This window comes from Condylura cristata, unplaced genomic scaffold (assembly GCF_000260355.1).
Source record: "Condylura cristata isolate star-nosed mole 26May11 unplaced genomic scaffold, ConCri1.0 scaffold00011, whole genome shotgun sequence".
Taxonomy (NCBI): domain Eukaryota; kingdom Metazoa; phylum Chordata; class Mammalia; order Eulipotyphla; family Talpidae; genus Condylura; species Condylura cristata.
The window spans coordinates 10543975-10569167 of record NW_004567112.1 but is presented as its reverse complement, the minus strand read 5'-3'; the positions used below and the strand labels follow the sequence as shown (position 1 = coordinate 10569167).

Genomic DNA, 25193 nt, shown 5'->3' with positions numbered 1-25193 from the left:
TATTTTTTTCAGTGATTACCGAGGTAATCACTGGGGTTTTTTAGGCCCAGACAGAATTGCTGCTTCTTAGTGAAATTCTTCATCAGGAAGCCCAAGCGGAAAATAAGAAGCGCTCTCAGCCCCATTTCCGGAGGACCAAGATTGTGAAGAACAACCAGGAAGCGGCCGGGCTGGGAGCTGTCCCCGGTTCTCCGCTCAGCTCTCGAGCGCGCCTCCTGGGGTCCCTGCAACGCGCTCGCTGCCCGGCTGACCCCAGCCCTGACCTAGGCTCCGACCCAGGCCGATCCCTCTGGAGCCACCATGTCGTCCGATTTCGAAGGCTACGAGCAGGACTTCGCCGTGCTCACTGCAGAGATCACCGGCAAGATTGCGACGGTCCCCCGACTCCCTCCCGGTGAGAGCTCCGCCCGGCCTGCGGGGGTGGCCGGGAGAGCTAGGAGACTCGGGGACGCTGGAACGCCGCCTAAGCTAGTGTGTCTCTGAGGCGCAAAGCTAGAGTGAGAGAGTTCTGTCCCCCTCAGAGATGGAACGCGACTTGTTGGGATTAAAGGGAGAGTCTTAACTGGGTTGTGGGGTGCTGTAAAAAGAGCCTTCGGATTCTGAGCCAGCCGGACTCGAACCCGGACTCTGCCACCTCGTATGGTACTTGCTCCACCTGGGGAACGTTCCTCTAAGTCTGTTTCGTTTCGTTTATAAACTATAGAGATGTGAGTCATCAAAGAGAATGAATGAAAGTACCCAAATTAGGGGTCTGCACTAACGCGGTTTTGCTAGTGATGATGTTACTATATGCGGCAGAATAGGGTTCAAAGTTATGGTACCTTAGAAATGCTCATTTGGGCAAGTTTTTTCCAACCTCTCCCAACTTTTGTTCCTCGTAAATGGGGAGAATTATAGTGTCTTACATAGGGTTGTTGTGAGAGTAAATGATTTCATATATGTGACGTTCTTTCTTGGTGTTAACTGCTATTGTCATTAGTATTTTTCATACCTCCAACCCTATTTTTGTCTCTCATCCTTCTCGGGAGCCTATCACCCAATTTTGTGTAGATCTTTTATGTAGATCTAACTGTTCTCCCTTTTAAAATTCCATGAGTCCCACCTAGAAGTGTTTTCCTTTGTTTTGGTGTTTCAGTACATCTTACTTCATGCAAGACTGTCGACTTTGTGAAGGGGGGTCTAAGTTGGGCCCAGAAACAAAAGTGTTTAGCTGAGAGAACAGATGCAGAAATATGTTATTTGGTAATTTTTGTTTGTAAGATATCCTCTTAGGATTTACCTTTCTCTAAATACAGGTTTAACTTGAGTAGTTAGTTGCAGATAAGATTGTTACTTTCTGGCATAATCTTGTTAGGGAAATTGCCCTAACAATTTTGCAACTATCACCCAGCTACTAACAGCGAGACCGTGTTTTAGCCCTGGGATGTAAAATTTAGAAAGAGGGGATCTTTCATCAACTGTGAGCTGCTGGGCAACTTCACTATCCCACCTCGTGAGTCCATCCTTGCGAGTAATTTCACCTGGAGCTAAGTTGTTATTCCTTTTTCTCTGCCTGCCCTGCAACTTGTGTGTTTATAAATAATTGTCTTCCTTATTTGTTTTTCTTCCCCTCACCTATTTTCTGTTAATAGGGATATTTGCTTGAAGCCAGGATCTCTGAACTTAAACCCCACCCATCTTCTGAAGTCCCAGTTAGTTCTGGAAGAGGTGAATGATGTCTTAAAGAGGTTTATGAGTCCAAGTGAGGGAACAAGAGGAGAGGACCAAGGTAGCCTGTACCACCGAGCTCTGCTGCCTTGGAGATTTTTTGTGGCGAAAGTGGCTGTTGGCTCATCACTTCCTAATCCATCACCTTGCCTCTTCTCTTCAGTTCTGCTTTTCTGCTGAGATCATCTTGATTTTATTGCCATTATTGTTGGAGACAACTTCCTTGACTTCAGTCCCAGAGCCTCAGAATATCAAGACTTGTGGTTTCAGTTGGATTTTTGTTCATTTGTAATTATCAGAGCTTTAACAATAGAAACATTTTGTTTGTTTGTTTAGGCTAATAGCTTTTGTATCAGGAAGCTGTCTTGTGAAGTAATGAAATCATCCCCTGGTACAAAGTGGTAAAAACTATTTCCAAGAATACAGATTTTGTTACAATTGATTTTTTCTCTTGCCTTTATAATGTTACCATTCTAACCAAATGGCAGGAAACCTTTGATTTGTTTTTTTTTTTAAATAAAGCCCTTTGATTTCCCTTAGCTATACATCATGTGAGACTCAAATATAGTAAGCCACCATAGAATTAAAGGAGTCTGTATAGCTGATAGTGGAAAAATGCTACTGATTTTAATAATTAAATAATGGTAATTCTTAAAAAATGCAATGGTTTCTCTATAATCCCATGTACTTGTTCACTTTGTAATGTATTTCCATTTGATAAGTAGGAAAAAAAATGAAAAGTACCACCATGTACATTTCATTTTATATGGTGAAATGTGTGCATTTCAGATGGATGTGTGTGTACTAATAGAAATTAATATGTACAACCGTGGCACAAACACTGTGATTAAATGTAATTACAATCCATTTCTCTGGTCATCATCAGAGGTCGACCCAAAGAAGATGAGTTATAATTGACTTGTATTGGGTAAAATTAAGAGACATTTTCCAGCCCAAGTGGTTTATTCTTCAATGTTATTTAAATTAAAATTGAGTGGGTAGGATTCACTGAGTAGTGTTTCTTCCTCAAAGAAAAGATTGTTATTTTTAAAAAGCAATTTAATAATTGTGATACATTGTAAACAATAAAAAGATTTTGTTCTTAGACTAAAGTGTTTGAATGTTAAGCTAATTTTAGTAATTGGCCTAATGAGGGGGGTCAGTTCCTTCTTAGTTAATACTCTAAAGGCATGGTCTTTGAAATTTAATTTAAGGGATTATTGTTCTATGTGGTCAGAAAAATGGATCAGTGAGAGCCTCTTCATATGAATTGTGAAGTTCCCTTTCCTCTGGTGATAAATCTACCTAGGGGGATACTTTACAGGTACAGTGGTTGGATTCCATCAAGCAGTCTTCCTGAAGTATCTTTATCAAAATATTCTCCGGCAATTTGTTGCTTCCCTCACCATTCAGAGAGATAGAAATGCTCCATTGTGAATCCTTTTACTCTCTGGCTATAGTCAGAAATGCCAAGAACAGAATTAGGGCGCATGGGTCACGATTCAGACAGCATCAAATCTGTTTGGAATCTCAACTCTGCTGTATAATAGAAGTATAATCTTGGGCAAATTGTTTGGCTTCACTAAGCCTGCCTCTTCCATTTATAAAATTGGAGGGGATTTCATGCTATCGAATTCAAAGGAAATAAAACATCCAGCTAGCACATATTCCCCCCAAAGTACACAATGAATTAGCCATTAGTGATATTGTTGCTGCTGCTGAAGACAACCATTGGCAGAGTGAATCAGGACCAGCTTCTCAGACTGTGATATTCACTGGACTCTTAAGGAAACCTGGGGCCTCATTTCTTGCTTCCCCTCTGTGCCCAGGCATACACCTACATTTGAAGGGAGGTGGAAGATGAGCAACTTAAGGAAATGAACTTGGAGTCTGGCTTTGAACTCGGTTCCTTCAGGAAGGAGAGAAGTGGAAATGACGGGACAATAGTGGCCTTCATGGAAGGAGATGCTGGAGCCTAGCAGATTAGTCATGCCAACCCCCGGAGGCTTTGAAAACCATTTAGACATAGCCTGGGAAGAAGGCAGAAAGGTGGTGCTGTGCTTTGCGAAGTAGTTGTAGTGAGAGAATTCAGAAGTCTGCTTTTATTTATGAGTACTGTGGTTTGCTTAAAAAATAATGGGACTCTGGAGCTGTAATATCCATACATAGCTTCTGGACACTTGAAATAGGGTTATTGTTACATAGTGAGATGATACTACTTTGGATACATCAAGTTAAATATCAGCACTAAAATTTACTAAAACTAATCTCACTTGTTTCTTTTCCAAATGTGGCTACTATATTATTTCAAATGACATATATAATTTTCATTACATTTCTTGTGTTCTGGAAAGTTAGAGTTGAAGGGATGGTTCTAACTCAGGAACTCTCAAAGTGAAGAGAGAGTTGAAGTAGAATGGCTAAGACTTGAGTTGGGTAAACACAACCAGCCCATACACTACTTCCAGTGGTCCACTCTTCCTTCAACTATTGAGTTCCCTAAAATAATGATTTTATTGGTTTTCCAAATAAGCTTATAATTTTAGTATAGGTTTGGCTTTATTAAAAACCCATACAGATAGGTCCTCCCTGGTGGCACAGCGGATTAAAGCACTGCTCTACAAAGCTAGCTGCAGCTGCTTCAGCATGAGTTCATTCCCCAGCCAGGGAGCAGACCCACATGGCACAGCAGGTCTCTCCTGTCTCATCTGCTGCTTCCCTCAGCAGTGTACTTCGTTAATCTGCCTGTTCTGCTCCCCACTCTGTCTCTGGTGAATCCTCTCAGCCCGACCCCACACCTCTGGCCTGTACCCCAGTTCTGTATGCATAAATAAATAAACCTTATAAGAAATTTTAAGAAAACCCAGAAAAATAAAACAATTTTTGTATTCCCAGGCCATTTTTCTCTATTTTATTATGTTAATTTGGCACATGTAGGTGAATCCATACTGGTACATTATTATGAACTGAAGTTGTACTTTTTTCAGATTTCCTTGGTTTTTTGGAATTGATGCCTATTTACTATTCTAGGATCTCACCTGTGATATCATCAAATAATTATTGTCACTTCTCCATAGACTTCTCTTGTTATTCTTAACAACTTTAAAGTGAAGAGTAATACTGGACCAGTATTTTATAGAATATTTCTCAATTGGAATTTACCCATTGTTTTTCTTGTGACCAAACTAGGGTTCATAGATTTTTTGGGGAAAAGACCAAGTAAGCACCATTTCATCCCATCACAGCAAAGGTACATATTGTCATGTGCTCAGAATGCCTCTGCATGTTCCCATTGATCCCTCTGCTAAGGGACTTATAGCAAGACTCAAGTGCAGACACACACAAAAAGGTTAAGTGTTTATTTTCAAAAGAAGGGAAAATGAACAAATGAATAACTTGGAGAAAGAAGGAGATAAATTTGTGAATGTGTCCTACCAGTTCTGCTAAGCTGGGATCCCAATAGCACAGTGAGTGCTGGCAAAAAAAAAAAAACAGGAGCCAAGACTTCCCCCCTCGCCCCCCCCCCCCACCAAGGCATACATATCTGGTTGTATACCAAACCTGGCTGCTCTTTAGTGATAATACATTATGGGATTTGTAGTTCTTGGTGTCTTGGGTCTCTTTGGTCTGGTGAGGGAGTGGAGTCGTTCAGGGCATCCTGTCTCCCCAATATTAGTAACATAGCTGAGGACAGATCTTAAAGAAGTCCTTTGTTGTTTTTTTTTTTAAACTGGTCCTGGAGGTCCTTGCTAGGGATGTTCCTGACAACTGAGTACCTAAAAGAAGAATGTTCCTTCCTACATGTGAATGTATTATCTTGCTCCTGGTCCTAGAAGGGTTTATTTCATATTCTGTTCTGCCACCAGAATACACGGTGATTCTGTTGTAACAATATGGAGATGATACATGAATTGATGTGCCAAAAACAAATAGACTCGATTATATACTGAATTTCTAATCTGACCATATGTGGGTTTAACTATTTTGATTCCAAATGTGTATATTTCTTTAGGAGAAATATTTAAAATACACACAAAACATCTTAGGTGATAGCTAGCCCCCTTGAGTGGATCAAAGGGAAAGTGCTTAGAACTAGGAGAACCTAGTTACTGTTCTAGTAAAATAATTTCCACTAAAGACTGCCTACTTAGTGTTGACCATTCTTTTGAAGAGCTGGTATACTGTCAGGTGCCTGGCCCATTTTAAACTTCAAGCCTTTTCCAGTCAGTTGTCTAGCGCCTACATCGCTCTTAGAGTCTATATCACAGAAACCCAACTTGAAATAAAGAAAAAGAAATTTCAACAAGTTCAAGAAAACAAACCATGATAAAGTTAAACTAAACCTGTTTCAGAAACTATGCATATGCCTGTTATTAAATGGCTTCTTCTTGATAGCTTAGGCAATGGCCGCCAATGGCTTCTAGTCTCCTCTTCAGACCAAGGGGAAGGAAAAGACTTTCCCATTGCTCCAAGGCTTTGATTGGACCTCTTAGGTCATGTGCCCACCCCATTCCAAACCCCAGACAAAGGCTAGAGGGATTAAGCTTTGAAGATTGTCCCAGCATTAGATGTTCCACCTTTGCTAACTCCTGGTGACCAAGAGGCAGGAGCATAGGAGATAGCATCATCCATTGACCTGCTTGGTGAAGACAGAATCGAAAAGAGTAGGGACTGTTGCCTAAGAAGAATGTTTGGTAGATGAAATATGAATGTCCAGTAAATCTGGTAGCACAAAACTTAGGTACAGTGTGACCAAATGGGCTGATTCATTTGGAATGCCACAATGTGACTCTCTCAGAAAAGGGATATAACTTGATTGTGGTCGTGTTTCGATAAGCCACAATCAGAGACATAGCGCTTCACAATTTAACAGTAATTTCACCTGCAACAGCCTGTATGAAATAAAAAGAATCAAGTAGATATTTTGAGAAAACAGACTAAACCTCAAAATACTGTTTCTTACTAGGATTCTTTAACCAGCCAGTAAGTAGATCAGGACTTTGGGTTTGGAATCAGTAGTCCTGACACTAAATATTTCTGCCATTCAACCCAGGTCTTAATGTTAACAAATGTACAACCGTTAAAGGAATGTTAGATTTTGCCAGTTTTAGGAATGGTTTTTGTGTGTGATGTTTAAGTTTTAATAATCAGGTGTGACCACCTTGTTAGAGTTGTAATTTTATGGTTTTCCCCAAACCACCTCTAAATCTGCTCTCCCTGACATAATTGGTTTGGTTGCTTTTAAAAAGATCATGGCATCTCTTTATAACTAGGTGTTCCACAGGATGTTGTATTTTCAGATAATCTGGAACTCGTGACTTAACATGGTTCCTAATTTATCAAAGAATCATGGTCATTTACCTGACATGATAATTCTCTGATCTGATTTCCAGAAAAGAAGATGTATACATATACAACTTTTAAAATATTAAATTTACTTATACTCTTAGCAATTCCTTAATGTTGTTTTCCTTTCAGATGAGAAGAAGCAGATGGTTGCAAATGTGGAGAAACAGCTTGAAGAAGCAAAAGAACTGGTATGTACAGACTTAGTGATATAGTTTAACTCAGCCCGGGTCATTTAACTGCTGTCTTCATTGTAGGAATGTGAAACTTTACTGATTAGCATTTTATAATTTGGAATTCATCTGTTTCCAAATTGATGAGAAGTTAGTAGCTCTGTTACAGGGCACCCCCGATATGAAATGGATTGCCTGATTGTGGGTCCTCACCTGTGCGCTTAAAGTGACTTATAATAATATTCGACTGCAGGCATACACAAAAAGGTTACAGGGAAAATGAGGAAATGAATTGCTGGGAGAAAGAGAGGATGGTTCCCCAACCTGGAATCCCCACAGCACCCTGAGAGCCAGTGAAAGCCAAGATCCAGAGGAGCAGGAGGAGCCAGCCCCCTCCAAAGCCCACATGTCTGGTTTTATACCAAGCCTGGCTGCCTAACTCCACCCTCAGGAACCAGCAGCCCTCCCCTTGCTGATGATGGGATTTGTAGTGTCCTGATGGCTTTGGTCAGGAGTGGGGTAGAGTCCACAACCTGTGGTGTTCCTTCAGGCATTCTTCCCCCTAACAGTTGTACGGTCTTGGAGTTTGTAGTCATCTTTAGCTGTTAGTTTGGAGCATTTTGTCTAAGATGTATATCGGTGTTTGTTTGAAATGTCAATCAAAGCTGATTTACTTAACTCTGACAACATCCTCGGAAAGGACACTGCTTATTAAATTTTCGCCCCTTTGATGAGGAACTTGGGACAAAAACTTTTGCTTTGACTTACTGGGAGTTACTGCATTTCTGCTGGATGAAGGTCCGTGTGGATCTCCTGGACATCCCACTCCTGTCGTTGCTGTGTCCCTGTCAGCCTGTAGTGGCAGCAGGACATAAGTGCAGAGTGGGCACAAGGCTGATTTCACTTCAAGTGATTGTTGAGTGTTTCCTTTTTTCGTTATTGACTATTTTTAATTTAGTTTTGAGTGCCTTTGTGAAAAGCCTAAAATAGAAATGCACCTACTCTTAGATTTTCATTTGCATGTACTTTTGCAGTTATTTGTCTGGATGATCCTTTTCACCTTGTTAGACTGAAGTACTTTGTGATGATTTCAGAGAAGTGCCTTACGTGACTCCCTTACAGTGTAACTATTTTAAGTTATTGGCACTTCACATTTTAATGGAGACATCGATCATTTAAACGGTCATTGTCTAATTCAACGCTAATTCAGCCTGTCTTTCCATTTATTAATAGACGTGTGTGAATTAAAATGTGGTTTTCTTATTTACTTGTGTCCTTGTTACTCTCTGACATTGGACACATCAGATTTATTAGGGAGAAATTATTAGGATGCTTTAAAAGATGCCAGACATAGCATCATTTTTAAATGTGAGTTTGCAAAATACGGCCTCAGCCAGTTTGGTGTCGCAGTTATTTTTTATTTTAATGCCAGGTATAAATAAGTAACCTCTGGTGCTTCGTATCATGATCACTGTGTTTCTTCCCCATCATCTAGTGATGCCATTTATCTAGTGACTGCCAATAAGAGACACCACTCTGAGCACATGATGGTAGTTAGCTCATGCAATCTTCACAGCTGCCCTACAATATAAAGTATTAGAAATAAGGAAAGTAAGGCCTGGAGGGTTAAGAAACCTGCCCAAGATGCAGGACTAGTAAGCAGTGGCATCCGCAGTGTGACATCATGTCCAACTCGAACGCCTGTGGCTTGAACCACCTGCTTGGTTGTGTCCAAAGTGTTCGGTAACAGCAGCATGGGAAAGAGCATCCTGCTGTGACCTCAGTGGGGGTGGTGTGATTTACCATAGTTCTGTTTATCTGTTTGACTTTATGTCTGGTTATAAAGTACCAGGAATCAGGCGAGGGCAAGGTTCCTTATCTGTTGGTATGTGATTTTCCTAATCAGAAAAGACTTTCCAGGAGAATTTTCACCAAGTCACGAAGCCTTGGCTGACATTCATGATGTAATGGTAGAAATATTGGCTTGGTTTCTCTTCCCATCACCCTGGTGGTTTGTGATCAAAAGACCAGGGCAGGATGAACTGTACAATGGGATATGTGAGGTTACGAAGGTCATTCCTCTTGACGCTGTTTGGGTTAAGGTGTCTGATTCCGCAGAACTCCTGATCATGGCAAGTACTTTTACATCTGCGTGCCAGGTGCCAGGCACTCAGTAGCTATTTGCTGCCCTGAACACATGGTACAGAAAAGTGGTCCCAATGTTATTTTATGGGCATTTAGCTCCTTGGGCTGGTTCCTACTGAAAAATGAGGCCTTGGAATTGAATCCGTTAAGCTCTGTACTTCTGGTCAAATAAGAATAAGCTCATGGTTTCACTCATGTTTTCTCTCACTCTCTCAGTTGGAACAAATGGATTTGGAAGTCCGAGAGATCCCTCCCCAGAGCCGAGGGATGTACAGTCACAGGATGAGAAGCTACAAGCAAGAAATGGCAAAACTTGAGACAGATTTTGTGAGTCCAGTTCTAGCCTCTAGATATTTACTGATCTTTAAACTGAATTTGCATCTATATTTTATACATTCGACCTACACTGCGATCAGCCTTAAATGTGTGGCCTTCAGGAGGTTGTGCAAGATTCAGGTGATGCCTTCTGTTGTGTTTGACATGAGGCCCTACCAGTGCTATGGAGCCAGTTGGTGATCCAGTGGAGGGGGTGCTGGATTCACAGCTTACAAATAGAGCCACGTAAGGTGGTCCGTGGCATTAGGCAGAGTCAACTGGCATTTAGCACTTATTAGAATTTTGAAACCCAGGTTTGGGCCTCTCAGAGTTTGCATCCTTTAAGATACAGGCTCTTGTGGCTCTCCCTGGTGGTGCAAGGGGTTAAAGCACTGCATTGTGAAGCTCTCAGAAGCCACTGCAGCACAAGTTTGATCCCCGGCCAGGTTGCTGACCCACATGGCGTGGCAGACCACTCCTGACCCTCCCGCTGCTCCCCTCCTCAGTGTATTTCAGTAGATCTGCCTGTTTTGCTCCCCACTGTCTCTGGTGAATCCTCTCACCCACCACATCTCTGGCCTGTACCCTAGTTCTGTAAGCATAAAGAAATAATTCTTAAAAAATAAAAAAGATATAGGCTCAGGGGGAGCCCGAAATCTCCCTAGGCTTTGTGTGTACATTCTTAGTGTATTTTCCTCTGGGACGGACTTTCATGGATTATTGAAAGTATAGATTTAATTTCCTCTTTTTACCAGGCCACCATTCATATTGGAGTAGGACTTCATTTTAACTGAATTCATGACCCTATTTCCAAATTCAACCACATTCTGAGGTGCTCAGGATTAGGAGTTGAGCAGATGTATTATTATTGCGGGCAGACACATTTCAGACCGTTGAATGTAGTCTTAATCTTTCTTTATTGGAAAACTTTCAAAGGCTCAGTTGTTTCTGTGGTTTATAAGTCAGGAAGTGGGTCTATGGTCTTTTTGACTCCTGAAGAATCCAATCCTGGTTAGATTTCTTCAGGTATTTAGCTCTTGTATACTTGGAGAAGTATTTCTCATATATACATATATATATATATATATATATATATATATATATTTAGATTTATTTATTTATGCATATAGAAATGGGGTACAGGCCAGAGGTGTGGTGGGTGAGAGACTTCACAGAGTGGGGAGCAGAACAGGCAGATTGACGAAGTACACTGCTGAGGGGAGCAGCGGGCGGGTCAGGAGAGGTGTGTTGCATTATGTGGGTCAGCTCCCTGGCCGGGAATCAAACTCATGCTGAAGTGGCCAGCGGCTAGCTTCATAGTGCTGTGCTGTGCTTTAACTCTTTGTGTCACCAGGGAGGGCCCCATATTTTCCATTATAAAGAAAAATGGAACCAGCAACTATGACCTAAACAGTCATTTTGGGTCACATTAGTGATGTGTGTGTATCACCACCAGGGCTTCTTTTCATCGAGTCAGGAAACACCTCTCCCTCGGTCCCCACTGTTTAGGGATTTACAAGCTCCCCTTAGGCACACTGACATAACTTACTGAATGTCACCATGGGAAGAGCAGACAGCAGGGTGGACAGCAATCCCCACTTTACCTGTGAGAGAACCGACAGGGGCTCAGGTGTCTACAGATTTCATACAAGTCTTCTGCGAAGTCCTGTCGCATAACAACGGGCACTGGAAAAAGCCAGAATAAGATCAAGGCCTTGCAGTTGAGGCATTTAAATTCCCGTGTGGAAGAGAAGAAGCAAAAAGATGAATCCCATGTCTGGCGATTTTAGTTGTCCCATCGGTGAGCAATGCAGTGAGTGAACACGAGGGCAGGAGCGGGGCACACGACTGTCAACGCCGTGTGGCTGTTTTGCAGGGGTGTCTCTGTGCCTTGAGAGGGAGGAGGGCAGAGGTGCTTTAGACTGTAGAGGGAGGCAGAGGAGAGATGGAGAAGGGTGCTGTGGCCTTGGCCAAGCCCTTGGTCTACTATTGCAGGGCTGTGGGGAGTGAGTGGCCCTTTGTCTCGTTTCAGCTGTCTTCTCTCATCCCACCACCTCACGTCAGGTATTTGAACAGACTAGAAAATAGCCACATAATTCCCTTTTGATTCTTATTTCTTTTTTCTATTTAACTCTTTTACTCTTTAAGGGAATAAAGAATATCCTTAGAGATATTTGTTATCTTTCTTACGGTGACATGCCACACCTGGAATGCCAAGAAGAGAATGGCAGAGGTGGGGCTGCAGCTGTCTGTGTTTATCAGAGCTGAATTGGCGGCCCTGTTCCCCTGTGAGAGCAGGCTTTGGGGGAGGGGCAGAGGATGGCCCTTTTTCCTTAAGCCTCTATCCTGCTTTCCGCCTTGGGCCCTCCTTCCATGCCAGTCGCTTAGGTCCTTCTCTTCGCCCCTGTCTTCCACGTCGTCATTCACCCCTGTGGCTTCCAGGACCTGTTATGCTTTTTTATTTTTAAATATACAGAATAATTTATTCTGCACTCTGACCCAGACCTCCCAGTGACCCCATATTCCTACTTCATAATGCCGATGGAATTTCTACCCCAGAGTCCTTTAAACAGAAGCACTTATGTTCCTCTAGAGTCTCCAGCCTGTCCTCTCTGTCACCTTGTACATCCCATAGATCACTGAGCATGACAGTCCTGCCATGCAGCGTCCTCCTACCTCCTGTGCCACTGTGGAGCCCTTCGTAGCTCTCTGTCTGGTGACTGAAGCAGCCTCTTTTCCCGCCACCACCCGTCGAAGCTGTCCTCTGTGTGACTCTGGAATTGTCTCTCTAACGCACTGATCTGGATATGTCGCTCTGTTGTACAAAGCCCTAGAGTCCTCACTGCCTGCTGAATGAAATCCAGTTTTTATGCTCTAGTTCTGTACTTCTTCAAGTGCCTAGTGATTTTGTCACACGCTAACTGTGGTGGAGCCTAGATTATTAAAAGCGTAGGTTTTGTTGGTTTCCTCTCAACTTTTGTGCCCCTGCGGTCGCTCAGATGCTTCATCCTCCCAACAACCAAACTTCTTGCAGGAATATTAAGCCTTATGTAGGCAGGTAGATAATTGAGCCAATCAGGTCTCTGTTTCAAGGCTCACTGTTAAGCCATCTTACGGCCTGTCTGCTGTCTTCAGTAGCCTTCCTTTGAGATGTGGCCTCCAGGTAATGACTGGAGCATCCAGCCAATGCCCTACTCTTTGGTCAAAATTCTGTCTTCCCTGTTTTGGACAATCTCAGAATCTTGATTCCACCCATCACTCCTATGGATGCCTGTGTGTGGATTCTGTGTGTCTTCCTGGTCTCCATTTCACAGCTGAACTTCAACCATCTCGGCCAGCCCCCTACCAACATCTGTTCCCTAAGCACAGTGACCAGATGCTCCACGTGGGCCCATGCTGCACCTGAGAGCCTTGGCGCTGGTCAGCCCTCCTCAAGTGCTTCTCCTTTCTAGGAGCTTGGAGTCCTACTCTGTCACTCTGTCTGGCATTCCTTTTTTTTTTTTTTTTTTAAATGTAAGAGTTTTAAAATTATCCATACAGAACTGGGTTGCAGGCCAGAGGTACAGGGTCAGTGAGAGGCTTCACCAGAGACAGTGGGGAGCAAAACAGGCAGATCGACGAAGTACACTGCTGAGGGGAGTAGCAGGTGGGTCAGGAGAGGTCTGCCACACCATGTGGTCACCTCCCAGGCCAAGGATCGAACTCACACTGTAGCGGCTGCAGCAAACTTGTAGTACTAGCAGCATCCTAACCTGTCGGGCCACCAGGGAGGGCCTGGCATTCCATTTTTTTTAAGCAGTGCTTCGCAACTGTGTACAATTGTTTGCAATGGTTGTGTTCATCTTCACTTTGTCAGGACTGGGAAAAACTAACTACAGTGTAGGTTTAATGCTTATTTATCTAGTGATTGCTTGTGGATCTGAGAATGAAACCTGATAGTCTGCTGTTTACTATCTATCTGCTGTTGACCTGTCATCGAATTTAATCTGAAAGTGACTAAATACCTTTTGACAAGGTTCAAAATTCAGGCAACACTCTGTAGTAATAATCGTGGGGGATGAAGGGAAGTCAGTGCTCACTTGTCTGTTCCCTGTCACATTTTTGTTATTCCAGATAATTCTGTTCATCCGCCTAATTCCATTTTTCTTGGGTCTTGAACCTTTGTAGCTTTTTTGGCATCTTATAGCAAGTCAAATCCCAGCACATTCCTTTTTGATATAAGGAAATGGGAGACACATGGGAGACACACGATTACTGGAGATCAAATGATTAATCTTAAAGTAACCACTCTTTACAGACAGGACCAGAAGCAAAGAAATCGAGCATGTGCTTTGATGTTTTCACCAGGAGCCTGCACAATAACCCCTCCCTCTTTAAATTTCCATAAAAATGGCCCATAAAAATGGCCTTAATAGCCTCTTCATTTAGAAACAACTTTTAGAAAACACTGTAACTTGTGTATTTAAACTGTGCTTGTTACTTCTTTGTTCAATATTAATTTCTCGAGGTGTGGTCAGGACGTTCTAGGAACTTGACAAAAATAGGGGAAATGGAATTGAGGGTTTGTTTGAGGTTTAAGATTATTTGCTTTTTATAATATAACAGCAAACAAACAAAAATTCCCTAGATTTGTACAGACAAAAAGAAAAAAAACCTCTAACATTGTATAAAAATTTCGATCAGGTTTTATTAGTAGAAAAATAAATAAATAAGTAGATGAGGCTCCGGGATAAGTTTCCAAAAGGCATGAGGACAGGATGTGTTGAACGCCTGGCCAGCGCTGATATAGTGCTGTAGGTCTGGCGCCATCTTGTGGGTGATTTCTGCAGTTGCAGGTTCCATTTTTTGGAACAAAGCTGAACTTAAAGATACACACACACACTTACAGGATTTAAGGTGGAGGATTCGATGGGAATGGGTGGTAGAAGTGGAGCTTTCTAGCTTCAGTCTCCAGTTCACTTCCACCCCAGATCCGTGGTGCCTGAATGCTGTTTGGCAGGCTATGTGATGTGATTGTCAGGCCAGCTCTGGCGAAGAGCTGCCTACATCAGAGAATGGCGCTTCTATTGAGGGTCTCAGCAGCGATGCTGAATGGTCCTTGCAACCCAGCTGCCCACAGACTCTCAGAGTTGGTCCCTTAGGTCAGGGTTCAAAGGATGTTGCTGAACAGCTTGAAGCTTTTGCTGCTGCTACCTGCAAGCTCTCTTTTAGTAGGTGAACGAACAACTTGAGCATCTGGGCTTATGAGTGAAGCCAGCACCCGCATTCTGGTGTTTTTTTCGTTTTTTTTTTTTTTGTTTTTTTAAGTCTAAGATAGACTATAGACATGTAAATGAGAAAGAGGAACTCTTAAATTTTAATTTTTATTAAAGGTCAATAACTTGATGCTTCTGTTTCTATTTTTATCTATTCTAATCTTATGCCTTCCCAGGATATTCTTACTTCTATCCTACTGAAGCTATGCAAAACCCTAAAAGAGATTTGAGTAGTGTCTGTGTTAATATGTAATTACAGTACTGGCTTTTCTTCGTACAGGAACATAAGTACATTCTAGAAAGACATAAGAACTCCAGAATGCAAAGGACCATTACAGAAAAGTAGTCCCTTCCTCCATGTGCATTTAATAAGTATGTTTGTCACTTGCTTTAAATCACACATAAATCTGAAAATAATACCTGCTCATTATCGAATATTCTGAAAAAAAGTGAATCATCTCATCATCTCAGCCCTATTACCTTATAGAAGAAGGCCCACCTCTTTTTTTTTTTTTTTTTAAGATTTATTTATTTGTGCATATAGAACCGGGGTACAGGCCAGAGATGCAGGTGTGGTGAGAGGATTCACCAGAGACAGAGTGGGGTCAGAACAGGCAGATGGACAAGTACACTGCTGAGGGGAGCAGCAGGTGACACTGGAGGGTCTGCCGCGCCATGTGGGTCGCCTCCGGGCCGGGGGTTGCACCTGCACTGAAGCGGCTGTGACTAGCTTGCAGTGCAGCTCCCTAACCCTTTGCACACCAGGGAGGGCCCAAAAGGCCCACTTCTTTATTTCAGTTTGTTTCTTTCCAATCTTCCCTTCTCTATTCCCTTGAATAGTTTATTATTTTATTTGACAGAATAACAATGTTACTCAGTCCACATTTCCACCTCCCTTTTTTTTTTTAAAGATTTATTTATTTATTCATACAGAACTGGGGTACAGGCTAGAGATGCGGAGGGTGAGAGGATTCACCAGAGACAGAATGGGAGCAGAACAGGCAGATCGACGAAGCACACTGCTGAGGGGAGCAGCGGGCAGGCAGGAGAGGCTCATACGGAAGTGGCTCTAGCTTCTCAGTGCTGTTCTTTAACCCCCTGCGCCACCAGTCCACCTCTCTTTTTTAAACACAAGATTCTGACTTCAATACTTCTCAGTTCTGTAAGGTCTTAATCATTTTACTGGATGTATAATATTTCAGTCAAAGGTGTTAGTTCAGCTTACGTTGGATCCTCATTTACTCCCTTCATACCTTATTGTATGACAGTGAAAATTAGAACACGGTTAGCTTGCCAGGGCTGTTTCTCAGAAGTGAAATTACCAAGACAAAGCTATCAACAATTTTATAACTCTCATTAAAATCTGTTTGAACGAACATTTTTGTTGTGATTCATCAGATCATTTTGGTTGCGCTTTCTCTATGCCTTCTCTATGTTAGAATGTGAGATGAGAAAAATCACAGGCATTACTCATTCAGTCTACAATTATGAGAGAGGTACTGTTATTATCTTCATTATTGGGATTTTACAACTCTAGAATTAAATACAACTGAGATTTCTGTTTGAAGATATTCTCACACGGGAAGGTATATTAATGCTGGTAAGAGGAGCAGGTGTGTGACGGCTCTAAAAATAAACTCATTTTTACATTCTCAATATTGTTTAATCAGAAACCAGAGAATATTTTAGATGAGTTCAACTCTACTTTTTAAGAGAGAAAGTAAGACTCTATTTATGCAATAACTTCCTTGTTTGAAGTGATTCTCTTAAGAAGGTGATTTCTAATACTGCATTAACTAAAAGTTTGTTTAAAATATATTTACTTATTTATGCATACAAGAACTAGGGTACAGAGGTGGCAGGGGGGATGAGAGGGTCCACCAGAGACAGAGTGGGGAGCAGAACAGGCAAATCTATGACGTATACTGCTGAGGGGAGCAGTGGGCAGGACAGGAGAGGTCTGCTGTGCTCATATGGGTCACCTCCCTGACCAGGGATTGAACTTGTGTTGCAGTGGCTTCAGAGAGCTTCACAGTACTGTGTTTTAACCCCTTGCACCTCCAGGGAGGGCCCTAAAAGTTTTTTGTTTTTTTTTTTTTTAAGATAGATTTATTCATACAAGAGCTGGGGTGTAGGCCACAGGTGTGAGTGTGTATGGGGGTGTGGGGTTGTGGTGAGAGGATTCACCAGAGACAGAGTGGGGAACAGGGAGATCTACTGAAATAAGCAGCTTAGGGGAGCAGTGGGCGAGATAGGCGAGGTCTGCTGCATCATGTGGGCCAGCTCCCTGGATGGGGAACAAACTTGTGCCAACTAATGCTGTAGTGGCTGCTTAACAGTGCCAATACCTAACCCCTTGCGCCACCAGGGAGGTCCTCACTAAAAGTTTTAGAAAACATCCTGCAGTAAGTTTCCATTGTAGGGTTCGTATGTCATGCTCTGACCATGGTAAATCTCCTATTCCCAGAGCCTGCAGTGATATCAAAGGCTGACACAGGAAATGGACCACTGGATAGAGAAGAGCCCAAAGTCTGTTTTCAGCAGCAGTGATTAGGGGTGCTGATCTGTGCTTGTGTGTCACTCTGGTCTCTAGGCCAAGAAGCTGTAAAGGTTCATGTCCTTGGCCTTCCCCAAGAGGAATGCAGCAGTGTATGTTAAATATTTTATTGTTGGTTTTATGTACTGAATTTGTCGTTGGCCTTACTAGATTTTCTTCACTTGCAAAAGCACTGATACGCTTTTCCCGTGCACCTGTCCTATGATGACCATTGGCCATTATTACCTGCTATGGCCACTGCAGTCCTTGACTAGTTTGAAGTATGTACTGATGCTGATGGACACATCACCGTGTGTAAAAAACTGGTGTTAGATCCCTGATTGGATTTTGCTATTACATTGGCATATTTTCCCTATCTACTTATTCATTGTCTTAATAGTTGATATTAAAGTTACAGTGCCATTTTATAGCAGAAGGAAATTTTTGTCATAGCACTACGGTATTTCCAGGTGTTTGAATGTTGTTAGTAGTTGAAGTATATACTTTGTGGAGATAGTGTTAAATTGCTTTTTTATTAAAAATAAAAAAAGGATATGATGCCTATTGATTGTAGTTATATCTACTGATAACCCTCCTTAAGTGACTTAACAAATTATTATGGACTTTTCTATGGCTCATTTGTTTTGCGTGCCACTTGGATCTTACCTAGGAAATAAAGAGGAAAGATGAAAACGCTGAGATTTTGAATGCTTGGTGACTTCACTATTTGTCACTAGATGGCGCTGTTTATTTGCTGAGGGGTTTCTTTTCTCTTTTTTTTTAAGGACCTGATAGTAACTGAAATTACTACCTCATGAATAAAATATTTCTGATGGGATTTGCATTTCTATATTGGCTGAAGACACTGTTGAATGTTTTATTAACCAGCCCAGTGCAACTGTCAGCCTATTAAAGAGATCCGACGGTCCCTGTTTAGATAAATAAACTAAATAAATCCAATTCGTCAAATTGTGTTCCTGGCTGTTTATTTTCCATTCTTTTGATGTACAGTTTATTTTAAGTTAAAGCCACATTGGTTTAAAAATTAATGGGAAAATGTTATTTAGTGTTTGAAACATAAAGAAGCTAATTGCCTTCGTCAAAACACCAGTTCTATGTTAATGTTAAGTTGTTTGCTCACGAGTAGTAAACTTTTTAAAGTAACTTGTAAACTGCCCTATGGCCAGACATAGGCTAATATTCTGCAAATATATGGCACAAGATTTGCGTTACCGAGATCTGCCCAACTGTGGTTTTGTTTTCCTGGGAAAAGTACTGTGTCGTTTAAAAGAGAAGTATTTTACTTGGTGTAAATGTTGAGTCAGGCCCGTTTTGCATGTAAAGCATACTGTTTATTGGAAAGGCAAGGAGCTAAGTGAATTTCAAATGAAATGCCTTTGATCAGCGCCCTTGCCAGCCAGTCTCCTCCTAGATGGCAAACCTTCAGGGCAGGGTCGGGCAGGGGCAGTGATGTCAGAACAGGCTGTTTGGAGCAGGCTCATGTGTTCACTGCCCTCTTAAAGCTTATATTCCCGGAAACCCACCAGTGCATTGTTAATTCCTCTGGCTGAACTAGGGATGTCATATGTAGGCCCTGGGGTTACAGAGAGTTTAGAATAAAGCGTGTCAGTTTTGTGCTTTGCTACGCTGAAGTGCGTGAGCAACCGAGAAGACAGTCTTGGTTGTGACTTTTGTGTCCCATTTCTTTTTGCATGAATCCGCCATTGCTTTTCATGCCATTCTTACGTCTTTTATCTAGCTCCCCATTTATAAGGTTCAGAACAAAATTTAGAACAGATCAGGCACTTGGGACTTAGCATATAGCTCTTCAGAGTATTCAGCCGTGTGTGACAAGACTGAGCCAGATCTAATCACCAGGGTGAGGGCTTCTAAACTGTGCTAAGCGCTGAAGAACTTGCTGTGTCAACGATTTTAAGCTTTCCTGTACACGAAGTTAAAATGGGGCTAGGAAGGATTTCACCAGAGCCTTTGTCGTGATTTCAAGTCTTTGGAAACCTACAGGCAGCACACCGGGGGTGACATGGTCTCGCTGCTGGCTCAGATTGCTTTCTTTGACGTTGTGTCCTTTCGTCCCCCAAATGGAAAATTTATATTTAAAACTGAAGTTAGATATCAAATGTGGTGTCAGATTTTCTGTTAAAAAGTCCATTTGCTCATGGGCTAAAAGGCCTTGTCCTCAAAAACCTCTGAAGTGCTTGAGTGTGGCCACTGGGAAATACCCATACCAGACAGACATCTTCCTTGGGGCATTTATTAGTTGTGGAGACTCCTCAAGTCTTTGGAAATTCATAAAGTTGCTATAGGTCAAGACCCATCATAGAGGATCCCAAGGAAATGCCCGAATTTTCTCATTTTCCATTTGGCTTTCTTAACTATTTTGATAGAACAACTTATTACTCGCTGTCTGGGATTTGGAAATCTACTATGAAATTGGAGTTATCTATTATGGGTTATGAAGAATTTGACCAGTAATTGCATTCTTAACATGGGGAGTGTCAGATTTTATGCCATAGAGAGTCATATTGCAGGGCATTGGCCTTGGTGTGAAATGTACAATTACAAAAATGAAAATGAGTTTTTGAAACTGTATTCCATATTTTAAAATGAGATCCTTTGTTCTCTTTTGGATTTTTGTTTTTCTTCTGAATTTTTTTACCTCATGCATTTTTGATTTTCATAATAGAATGTTGCATCTTTGCATTTTGAATGACTGACTTTTTGTGTCAGTGTTTTCCTATTTTGATTTTTTTATATACAAACCTAGCCTATACACAAATTTCAACTAAAGTAAGACTCAAGGTGATCTTCTTTTTGGACAGATGTGATTTTTAAAGTAAAGTCCAGTAAAGGGAAAACATTTCCATGGCTAGAAATCTTGTCAATTAATTCTCTTCTTAGTTTTGGTGAAGTTTCTTTTTCTGTCATTTTGAGGAATGTGATTTGGTGCTGTTGATTTCAAATGCTGTCTGAGCTAGTCCTATTTGAAGGCTTTATTCAGTCTTCAGAAACATTTGTTAAAAGTGGTCCATTCCCTACTTTACTAATGTGTGCTAGTTAAATTTGTTTATGGACCAACCATGTTGCTCAGAGAAAAAGAGTGTGCAGTATTGTGTAACAGAGTGACATAGTGTGAGGAAGTAAGAAAATCCCACAAGCCATAACTCTGTCTCCTCAGACATGGCTTGTTCGTTCTGTACTCCAGTTTCTGTAACTGTAAATTTGGATCATTATATCATTTCTGCCTACTGCATGAGGAAGTATAAGGGGCAAAAAATATATGTGAATGTACTTTGGGAACTGCACTGGTTTTAAGTTGGTGACTTTGCTGTACACGTAGAGTAGTCCTATAATTAGGAGTTTAGAGGCTAAAGCATTTCAAAGCCAGGAGATTCATTCAGGAGCCTCAAAAACGTAAACCTTCTTTCTCATGCATCAGTTGACTAACGGGGAGCTTATACAAAGGCTCGAAAGAGGACATCTTCCATGTTGTTTGAGATTGGATTTCTTTCATAACCTAGCACATATCTATTTGTAAAATAGATCTTAGACATGAATCTGTACAAGCAAGGTTCCTCTTCTACTCTGTGGAGCAGAGTCATCATTAAAGGTAGAAGAATTATGACATTACACATTACTTTTTATCATTTGACTCTATATATTATATTAATAATTAGGGTTATATTTATACTGAGGCTTTCATCTAAAGTTCAAAATGCATGTTAAACTATTAGTTTGGAGTTTCTTCCTATTCCTGCCCTAGTTTCCAGTTACTGACATTTCCCAGGAATTACTAAAAGTCACCTTTTCATCATTGTCATTGGCCTAACATACCAGTATTGACAAGGAGAAGATTGTATAGTATCTGTTATATAATGCCATTAATAACAACAAAGCATTGACTTTACCTCACCCAAAGACAACCAAATAGCTTTGTAATTGAAAAGCTCCAAGTATTGTTGTGTGCTCAGAATTTGGATTAAAATATGCCCAAATGTATCAGGCAGTGTATCACAGTCAGAGATAATAAGGCTGAAGTGAAATGTTTTAAATCAAATTCTCAGTTGTCAAACAGATAATACTAAACTAATTTCAAACTAAAGAGCAAATCAAGAAGCTCAGGAAGAGAATTTTCAAGCTGGTGTTCTTTCCATTCACTTGATTAAAAAGTTTTGATTTTGGTAGTTTTCAAGAATTTGGTGTGGTTGTGGTCTAGATTGCTATAATCAACTTGCATGTCTTTAATATCTACTATGCATCAAACATTGTTCAAGGTATAGATGAAAAGATGGACTTCATGGTCTCAGTAATTCTGATACTGTGGTTATGTGAACTTACTGGGTTTCTGATGGGAGAGTCTAGGATGGGTATCCAGCCCAGGCATTTGTATGTTATGAATGTGGGGTTGTGAGGAAAACTCCCCCTAGCAGGTAATATCTGTAGTGAAACTTGAAGGATAAGGAGAGCTGGGGAGGAGCGGGTCTGTTCAGGCTGAAAGATCAACCTCAACAAGGGGGGTAGTGGGATGTGGAAGGAAATGGAGAGTGATAGTGTTTCAGGTGTGAGACACAGGCTAAAGCTTTAGTTCCCACATTACAATCACCTGGGATCATTAACAAAACCTTCTTCCTGATACCCATTGGCAGGTGTGACTTGATTATTTGGGGGCAAACTCAGGGAAACCTTGTTGGTTCAGTCCCAGACTTTAGCTCTAATCCCATTTGTGATCAGAAGTGATTGCAAGATTACACTGCTGGGTAATATAGTTGCTGTCTGGTTAATGAAACATTTGAAACAATGAAGCTCTTCCATGTGGGTTGCCCTGTCATTTAGTATTATTTAATTTTACTTTCAATTTTTCCTTTCAAATCTTCCATACAACAATTTTTAAGAAATTTCAAAAGTTGGCAAAATGCAACATCTTTTTAAAAAATAATATAATAGCTTATTTTTACATCATTTTGTGACTTTTTCCATCTCAATTGTAATCCCCGTAGGCTTCCCATCACCAAATCACCCGTGTGCCATCACCATAGTCCAGTGTACTTCCTCCCCACCCCCCCAATTTTTGATCCCATTCCCTACCCTACCCCCATAAAATGTCTCTGGTATATAGTTGTTCATCATTATTATTATTTTCTCCCCTGGTCCTTTATACTCCTGCTATGAGTGAAACCATCCGGTATTTTTCTTTGTGACTTATTTCACTAAGCATGATCCCTCCCAGCTCCATCCATGTTGCTGCAAAAGGCATGTGTTTATCTTTTTTGATTGCTGAGTAAAAACGCAGCATCTTATAGTGACAGGTATCCACATTTCTTTTGCATTGAATTACTTTCAAAATTAAGTTGCTTTTGATTCAAAATTAAGTGCTGTTTTAAACTTTATTTAGGGGAAACAGCAAAGCCTAGTGTGAGGAATTTGGTTTTTTGTTAGCAAAACAAGAATACTTTAAATTTTCACTTAAGCTTAGAACCAAAGAAAACCTTCAGCTTTAACTACATACTGTTAATAGACTGTGCCTTTTACCTCTTACCTTAAGCCAACAGAACAATCTTCATGGACATTTTTTGCTTATAAATATGCACTTTTAGCTGTTTTAGAAGTAGACATATTAATTTCCTGGTAAGAAATATATTTAGAAATGTAATTAGAAAAATTATATGTACATATGTTATTTGTGGATTTAGTAGGAAAAACCATAAATATAATTTTACATTTATAAAAATGTGTGTCTATTTATGTATTTATATATCTATTTATATATTTATATAATCTTCCCCCTGTGAGGTCTTGCAAGATTGATTGTAACTTAATTTTGTTCAAGAATTGTCAAGAAATTGCTAGTAATCTCTAATCAGAGCAAAAGAAGTAGGGATGTGATGGATAAATAGGATTCTGTTGTGGCCAGCATCTTCATTGATCTAACAGAATTGCTGTTTGCCTCCCTTGTGTCTGTATTTTCTCTTGGCAGTAAGCCGAGTGAATTTGGAACAGAAAGAAAGAGTGAAAATCTAGTTGGTTCCAAATGATGATAGCTGTGCCTTGGTGTGGGGAAAATAACTTACAACGTGATAGAAGAATTACTAGAGGATTTCTTGTCTCTTGTTTGGGAGGGTGGGGGAGATCCAAGTTCTTTTTTAGGTCACAATGGAAAATGTTTAACTTAACCTATAGCTTATGACATCCAATTAAATCTTATGCTCATTTTATCAGATGCTATTTAGGGATTTTAATTGTGAAATAATTTTTAGACTATTTCTGAACTACAGTTAAAAAAAAATAACTCAGTCTTAAGACCAATACTACCTTGTTACTTAGTGGCTATTTTAAAACCTATATGATGTCTTAAAGTAACCTTTATTTCCTGTTTTATTTTCTTTCAACATAGTGAATTGATAGAAGAATCTTAATTTATGATATGTTATTTTGTTATAGACTCTGAAGTCAAAAAGTGTAATCTCAAAATGTTTTCATCACAAGAGCCACAAATTTACCTCTTTTTAGCTAATTAGTACTCGAGTAGACTGATGGGAGTCTCTATGTTTGAGAAATAGAGATTTGGAGGGAATTTGTCAGTGCATCCCCCCCCCACCCCCGCCCACATCTGAGAGGCTTCAGTCTTCTGGTCTGTTTGAAACTGTCTACGTAGTAGAATTCACTTTCTAATTCAATCGGAGCAGGGCCAGAGACAGCCCTGTGACTGGGCCATAGAGCCTTGTGATGATGGCATTGGCCTAGCAAAGTCGCCAAGACCAAATTCATTAACAGCAGTCCCTTCATCTTAGTTTAGTTTGCCCTCTGCAGGAAATATTTTAAACCCAGCAAAATTAGAAATACTGACTATATTTTTCAATATGAGTAAAGAATGCTGTACTGTCGATGGTGACAGCAGCATCTTGAGCCCGGTGTGGGGGGTGGGGTGGGGAGGTGGTTTAAAACACAGGGTTTCTGTGAACACCCTCTCTGCGGGGTCTTTTCACCTGGGCACAGTGCCGGAGCGCGCTGAGGTGGGTGTGGGTGTGGGGGGCCCTCTCCTCTGCCTTACTTCCCCAAAGCATCACTAAAACCGTGCTGCTCAACGGAAGCAGCTCTTCTTCAGTGTTGTTGTGATGGGTGTCAAGCAGCTGCTGCTGGCAAGGACAGGATGCATAGACAGCAGGGAAATGAGAAAGAGAGAAAAGGAAGTAGCAGTCGGGAAAATAGAGTAAGAGAAAGGGAGGCAGACATCGAAGGGTGCGATGCCCGTTTGCCTGGTCTCCTGCAGCCGGCTGTCCACCTAGGCTATACCCAGAGGCTTTCGGCGTCTTTTGGAGCACCTCGGGTTACAAATCCATCAAGGTCTACACCGCTAGTGTTGTCACGTGTTAGTAGTGGACCGACACAGCAAGGCAAATCGACCCTATTTTACTTTGGTGCTCTAACTCATAAATTTGGGGAGCTGATGTTATTTCTGCCTTGAGATGGATACTTTAGCAAAGTTAGGCTGCTTGTGGCAGAAAAGATTTGGTCTTTGAACTAAACAGTAAGTATTGGGAAGTCTAGAAAACAGTCTCTTAACCCAGTACTAATGAAACTTTCATATGTGATAATTTGCTGGGTGCAGCTCTAATCCCATTTGTGATCAGAAGTGATTGCAAGATTACACTGCTGCGTAATATAGTTGCTGTCTGGTTAATGAAACATTTGAAACAATGA

General features: G+C 41.0%; 1 protein-coding gene across 3 annotated transcripts in view; it reads left to right on the top strand.

The window, feature by feature from the left end:
• Window positions 1–30: 30 nt before the first annotated feature.
• VTI1A (vesicle transport through interaction with t-SNAREs 1A) overlaps window positions 31–25193 on the top strand; it is a 307337-nt gene continuing 282174 nt past the window's right edge. The window contains exons 1-3 of one of the 3 annotated variants that reach the window (XM_012723716.1): window positions 31–394; window positions 7186–7244; window positions 9588–9698. In XM_012723716.1, the coding sequence (XP_012579170.1) occupies window positions 301–394; window positions 7186–7244; window positions 9588–9698 (264 nt within the window). In that variant the 5' untranslated portion in view covers window positions 31–300. The remainder of the gene's footprint in view (window positions 395–7185; window positions 7245–9587; window positions 9699–25193) is intronic. The other 2 variants (XM_004680434.2, XM_012723717.1) reach the window with 2 other exon arrangements.